At 39.2% G+C, this 7,571-nt stretch overlaps 1 protein-coding gene across 1 annotated transcript in view; it reads left to right on the forward strand.

The window, feature by feature from the left end:
* Positions 1-3,753, forward strand: part of mast3b (microtubule associated serine/threonine kinase 3b) — a 47,870-nt gene extending 44,117 nt beyond the window's left edge. Inside the window, 1 exon segment of the mRNA XM_058791172.1 lies at positions 453-3,753. Within this exon segment, the coding sequence (XP_058647155.1) occupies positions 453-1,420 (968 nt within the window). The 3' untranslated portion in view covers positions 1,421-3,753.
* The last annotated feature ends 3,818 nt before the right edge of the window (positions 3,754-7,571 follow it).

The following is a 7,571-nucleotide window of genomic DNA, read 5'->3' on the forward strand; positions in this document are numbered from 1 at the left end:
TGCAAACTTTCATCCCAGTATTTCTGTGATAATATGAATGACTATAACACAGAAATAATACTGTGCAGTTGAAAAGACTGTTTGTGAAGCTGTTTCTTACCCAAACATGTTAAATGTCTGCTCTCTGTGTCAGTGGCAGCGCGAACGCAGATTTGAACGTTGTATGATTATTTTCAAAGGTTTAAGACACAGGCGAATCGTTGTCATTTAAAAATGAGATCGTGTGGGTGTTTGAATCGAGATCACGATCTTTTAACGATTAATCGTGCAGCTCTAATACAGATTGAAATATCGAATGTATTTTTTCAAAATATTTCTCTTTACATTGAAGAAATATTTAATATTATGCACATAATTTCTAGTTTACTTACACTCATTACAAAATGCTGAAAAGGTCTTGTTTATATTTGTATTTTGTTACAAATTGTCATAAAACATTTCCATCCGTTCAGATGCCAGCCTGCCCCAGAACGCCTCTCCGTGCTCCAGCTCTCCCAGTTCACCAGCGGTGCAAATGCGGCCCAGCTCTCTGCACGGCCTCGGGTCTAAACTCAGCAACCAGCGCTACACTAAAGTGGGGAGACGTAAGTCCACCAGCAGTATCCCACCCTCGCCTCTGGCCTGCACCTCCTCGCCGCAGGCCCTGTCCCCTCAGCGCTCCCCGTCTCCCTTACCCAGCATCTCCAAAACCCTCCACTCCTTCCACGGCAAGACCCTGTCGCCCCCCACCATCATTCGGCACGTGGTCCGACCCCGGAGTGCAGAACCTCCGCGTTCCCCTCTGCTAAAGAGAGTCCAGTCTGCAGAGAAACTCTCGGGGGCTTTATTCGCTGACAAAAAGCCCCACGCAGCCCGCAGACACACGCTGGAGGTCCCGCACTGCGAGGTGGACGTCTCGGGAGAGGCCGAGGCTGAGGGGGCCTGTGGTGTGACATACACGGCGGATCACAGCAGGCTGGGCGGATACCTGTGCGCCCAGAGATTGAGGGACTGGCCCGGCGAGCGCATGGAGCAGATCGTTGTAATGCGCAAGCTGAATCTCTCCGAACGTCGAGATTCCTTCAAGAAACAAGAAGCCGTGCAGGAAGTGAGCTTTGACGAGCCGGATGACAGGGCTCCTCAGATGCCCCCTCAGACGCCCGCATCCGCTGGCGCACGGCTCAAGCAGATGACGGGCGAGATGCAGTCGGAGGAGGAGTGTGTGGCAAGGAAGAATCAGCTGGTTCCCCAGATCGCTGTGCAAGGATCAGAGAGCGAGGAAGCAGATGACTGGAAGCTTTGCTCGGATGAAGATGAGGAAGAGGTCGAGGAAAACGTGAATCGGGGCGATCGTGCCAACAAAGACGTGCACAAAGCCGCCGAGACGGCAAAGCCAGAAACGCATCAGAATCCAGAAAAACGCAAACTGAAAGAGAGATAAATGACTGAAGACTGTTACATATCCGCAGGCTTCTCAGCGCACCTGCTGAGATGTTTGTTGCCACGCAGAGTGGAGTATTTTATTAGCGTGTAAATGGAAGTAAGCTAGTCTTATGCAGGGAATATTTATGCTTTTTTATTTATAATATACACTGGAGACATACTGTTGGCCAAAAAGAAAACCTGATGGTTGCTAGTACGTTTTTCTCACCTTCTGTGAACCTGTTGAGGAGGGAAATTGAATGACTTGATTTTTCTATGAAAATGTGCAAATGCATTTCATTCATTTCATCATCCAAGAGCTTTTCATTTTTGCACCAACGTTGTGATTTTAAAAGCTATTGAATGGAATTGTCATTTGGCCCTTGTCATGTATTATTTTATAATCTCAAAGTGTTTCCAGAGCATTTGAAATAATACGTGCGAAGGAAAAAAGGGCTCTGTTGTGCTGAACATTTGGGCTTCAAGTAACTTGACATGTTGGTCAAGGTGTCCAAAAAAAACAGTACAATGTATTTGTGGATTTCATGCATCAAACCAAATAGGACAATTTTTAACCGTTATATTTTACTTTTTTTGTTTGCTTTTTAATATTAATTTAGATTTAAAATGTGTTAAACTACAGGGATAGTTCACCTAAAAATAAAAAATTCTGTCATTTACTGAAGAATTCCAAAAGATATTTTGAAGAAGGTCCCCATTGACTTTCATAGTATTTTTCCATACTATGGGAGTCAGTGGCAACCAAAAACTGGTTACCCGCGTTCTTTAAGATATCATCTGTTATGTTCAACCAAATCAACTCAGACAGGTTTGGAATGTCATAGGGGTGAATACATTTTCATTTTTGGGTGAACTATCCCTTTAAATTCCTTTCCTGACACTCTGTGCTTCATAAATTGTTTTACGTTTATAAATGTATTCTTTAATTTAACATCCAAAATCCAAACGTCATCCATTCAATTTTAAGGTATATTTCCACAGTTCCCAGTTTTTTGCATGTCTTTTAATTTTCCTTAAATATTCTTTCTGTACACTTTGTTTTTCAGCCAACTTTGCATGTTATTTTCACAATTCCCACAATAGTTTTTTTTTTTTTTTTTTGCATGTCTTTAATTTTCCTTAAATATTCTTTCTGTACACTTTTTGTTTTTCACTCAGAGTTGCATGTTAAGTTTACCTGCAACCTAAAAAAAATATTCACAGGTGCCAAGATGAACGGGCTCACGGACACCTTTGAAAAATTGTAAGAAATAGTAAAGCATGCAGTCACACATCTCATACTAACTAGAACTCATTCGCGTGTGCTCTTACGAGAAATCACTGCGTAACAAACTGCGTTATCACGAGTTTTCCACGGACCCGTCGGGAGTCCTCACAAGCTTTTGTACCTGGAGTAATGTTTACATTTTTTATATTTGGATTTCTACTGTGCGAAGGGATCTGTATGGCCTGTTTTTAACTTAATTCCAAATGTGTGCAGACTGAAGTCAGTGGGTGGAGGCTTCACTTAGATTATGGTTTAAAAGTTCGGTTGATGTCATTGTTAATAGGCAAATCTCTCAAACGTTGCACATCAGACTGGATGTTTTTGTGTTAATATGCATGACTCTCCTCCAAAACACTTTTTCTAAGCTGAATTTGTCGTTATTTGAATCTAATGGACAGTATTTTTATTGCATGAGAAGGTGCAACAGTCAATTGGATGCTGTCAGTCAGTCAGGTCTTTATTTAGGACAGCACATGTCTGTCAAGTTCAACATTTCTGTTATATTTTTGAGGTTTATTGTTAATTGCGACCTCTGTGTAACGTTTTTTGCATCAGGCTACTGTAATCGTAAGACCCGTTTGTGTAAATTTTAATAGGCAGTATTTTTCCGCCTGTCAGCTGACCAATTGCATGCTGCATGTTCAGTGAATACACGGTACACGTTGGCATGACATCCTGAGTGCAATATGTGTTTAATGGTCAAGTATAACCAAGCCTTTGAATTACAGTAATCATTTCATATTATGCAGACCCCGTTGTGACATTTTATCCCTCTGTAATCACAGACTTTTGTGGATGAATTGTTTGTCGTGTGGATCGTGTTCAGACGAGATGGGGTCACTATCTGCTCTTACATTCACACTACAGCTTCACAGCACTGGAAATCCATCATCTATATATCCTGGTGTGCTGCTGGTTTCTTCCATTTTTCCAGAATTGTCAAGACTTACTGATTATTGGTATGTGTTTGTAAAAAAAAAAAAAATACTTTTTATAAATATTTTTTAATGTTATAACTGTTCGTCTGATGTTTTGTAATAAATCATTCACTGGTTAAGAGGGAATATCGTTACTTGTTTTTCTTTTATTAAAGCATTTTATAATTTTACAAATTTAAACCTGCAGTGCTGCAGGAACGTGGAGTAGATTGTATGTTTTTACATTTTATAAGTATTATAATAAGTTTTAAAAAGATGCGAAACAATTTTACATTCTCAAAGTCTAGTGTGACCGCGGCTTAAGACGCATCCAACAAACACAATGAGCAGCGTTATCATGGGAAATCCCTTTAGCAGATGAAAGGATACGACAAAGATATCGCTTTCCTCAGCAGACATTCAAATTAATGTTTTATTGTGAATATGAGATTGAGCTGAAGAATGAATACTGTATCAGATCTCTTTCTCATAATATACTGTACTCCTAAATAATACAATAACCTTTCAACTTCAAAGAAGCAACTTGGTGCTCCTTCGTTACCAGTTTTAAAGTTAAAGTTTTTGAATTCATAACGCTTGGACTTATCTGTTAGGGGCCGTTCACACCGAACGTGTTTTTCCATTCCATTGAGCTACTTTTCCAATGTTTTTCCTGTGTAAACGTGCTTTGCAGCGCTCAAAAACTCAAGACGCTGCGTTTTTCCACATTCCACTGCCCGTGTCTCGCATTTTTTAAAGCAAAAATGCATTTTGTGTGAACCGGCAATTAAACTGTTAACTTTAGTAGTTCCTCAAAGGGACACTCCACTGTTGTTTCCTATTTATTTATATGCTTATGCCATCAAACTGTTGTATAAAAACAATATCATTCTTATAGCCATGCGATATGGCTCTATATCAGCACGGCTGTGCTTACTTACGCCACTTGGCCTGTGGCCAAATCACAGCCGATATAGGGCGATATTGCACTAAGCAATATTTCTTTATCAACATGTTTTACCACCATTTCCCTTTAATACTGCTTCCGATCATCTTAGACTATAAGTTTTGAATAGTCTCCAGTTGAATGTCATCTATATATAAAAAACATCTGCTAGCTGGTTTAGAGATGTTGGGGAATTAGGATGTTGTTACCTAGTTTTTTAAACATATATATATACTCCACGATAGAGAGATACCATCCACATTAATCTTTCACTTCTAAAAATTCAAAGTTCTTTATTGGCATTGGTGGTACCATAAATAACCTTTAACATCTATGGAGCCTTTCCATTTCACAATAGTTTCTTCAGAATATTACAAAGTTTTTCACACTAAGAAAAAATGGTTCTTTTAAGAACTTATTGCTGAAAGGTTCTTCAACGAACCAAAGATGGTTCTTTAATATTATCTCTGCAAAAACCACCTTTTGGAATGTTTATTTTTAAGTGTTTCCAACACGAGAAACATTGGCCCACACATGCTAAAAAAGTCAAATATCTGTTTCTTGTTGGATCATTTAGTTAGGTTACCAGATTCACATTTTTGAATCTGACAATGTTTAACCTGGCCTATCACATTGTTTGCTTTTGTATGGACTAAACCATGCACTTTGGCCATTTCAAAACATCTGCTCTGAGTTCCACTGCACAAATCCTCCTTCATGTTTGACCTACTAAGACGACCGGAATAAAGCATTTAAGCATGGGAAATCATCCCTGCACTCCATCTCCAGCAACTATAGACAGTATTTACAAGGTTGCACAGGACAGTGGGATCCTTCCTGACATCACTCTTGATGGGACGGTGGCAAACCTCCTGTCCCTCAATTCCAGCGCTGCACTCAGCCTGCAGTACGCAGCCATCCAGCAAAGCTTGACCACAGACCAGCTGGCAGCTTTAGACACCAACCTCACCTCTATTTTCGGACAGAGCACCAATGTATCTTATGGAGGTGTCGGAGTTGTGGCGCTCGCTTTATCTTTCCTTTTAGACACTCTAGTGTCCAGTATTGTCAGTCAGATGGATGGAGTGACCACGGACCCATTTAAGAAGCCATTCGGATTAGATAACTCTTCGGAAATCGGCAGCATTGCGAGCGAGTACCTCAAACTGGTGTCTAAGAGGGCCAATGACATCGATGAAATGGGAGAAATAACCGAACTCTATGACCAGAAGCTGAAATATGCTCTGATCGAGCTCTATGAGAGCATGACTGTGGATCATCAGCTGAACACCTATAGCATTAAGCATTGGATCAATGGAGCAGCCATCCACCTGCACATGAGGATTCATGGGATTCGTTTGGCGTCCGTACCTAAAGGCACGGCCGAATCGCTGCGTTTGTCGTACCGAACGGGGTTGGCGAGGATAATGCAGCTCTACACAGCTTACTTGAGGCAGTACGTAAGAGAACGGTCCACCGTGCAAGGTCCTCCGGTAAAGGCGGGATTCTTAATCATTGAACCCGGTAAGAAGGTCAGACACCGCGTGGTCCACAACACCTGCCAATCACAGGCTATTGCCTCAGCGGTTGTGGCTCGAATTTTATCTGCACAGAATATTGGAAAGATAGAACGATTTTTCGATGAAGCTGGTCAAATCTTGGACAGCTTGCTTCAACAGACAGACACATTTGAACTTCATAGACGACAGCGAATGAAATCTTAATTTCATCTGAGGTGATTAATTGAGCTGTTTGTTTTGTTTTTTTATGCTACATATATTTTGTTGTTTAAACACACTACACTGTTAAACTACACCATTTTGGAATAGTTATATATCTGCTGTTTTTGTTGAGTTTAAATAGCATTGCCATTTTATGCTAACTATGTGTTGAATGTATTAGCATTACTTAAAGAAGATAAAACCAGTATCATGGTGGTGTTGTATTATATAATAATTGTTACTTTTGTGTTGCTTTTGATTATTTGGAGCATAAGAAATGCAAGAAATATAGCCTATTTTATGTGCTATTAACCCACTGAATGATGCTAATAAAGATTATACATATCAGTTGTAAAACTTCATAAATTAAAGTATTTCTTTCAAGTAATGAAGCAGCCTTACCTTAATTCTTGACAGAGAATAATATACCTGTCAAGGACATTTATACTGTTGCTCAAACTAAAGGTGCTTTAAGTGTTATTAGCCATTTTGCTAACTTATGCAGTTTTGCTAATTTCCACCTCACAGAAGCACCATGTCTAAAACAAATAATCAAGTTTAGATGTTTTGGCCAGTTAGTATGGGGTTAGAATTGTTTTGTATTTCTAAATAAATAGATTATGTTCCACAAATTAATTTTAAAATATTCACAAAAAATAAGCAAATTTATAATGAACAGGATGCACAACTATATAGGAGTTTCCAAATAATCAATTGAATTCACGAATCAAATGATATTTGCACTAAAAAAAAAATATTTAGAATGTAATTGGTTGAAGCTAGAATGTGATATGATTGGTCAGCATAATGTGGCTGCCATCTGATTGGCTTGTGTAGAGGGTGGGTGGAGTCTACCAATTTGTGACATGAAAGGTTTCACAATCTATAAATGCACAGAAAGTGTGAAACTTTATGAAAAAAAAATAATGAAATTTATTTATAACATAATTCAAACCTCATAAATGAGCCGCTGCTGGTGGATGTAAAATGACACCAGCTGGCAGTCAATCATCTTTCTCTATTGACAACCATTCAAAAATATCTGCATTGTTTATTTTTTAATATATAAACGTATATATAGAATATAGTACATGTTTTATCACAGATTTTTGCAAGGCTATTAAAAGCACTAAATGGATTTTAGCTTTTATTTTCCCTGTCTTCTGCCTTTGAAGTTTCAGCTCATGTCACTAATAAAGGGTTTGGGATTGTGCGCCTTCTTGTAGCGCTATCAAGTGTTAATATGACTCATTACGTTTCCAGAGCAATTAATCACACATGTACACTCAGATTCTGCT

This window comes from Onychostoma macrolepis, chromosome 11, assembly GCF_012432095.1.
Source record: "Onychostoma macrolepis isolate SWU-2019 chromosome 11, ASM1243209v1, whole genome shotgun sequence".
NCBI lineage: Eukaryota > Metazoa > Chordata > Actinopteri > Cypriniformes > Cyprinidae > Onychostoma > Onychostoma macrolepis.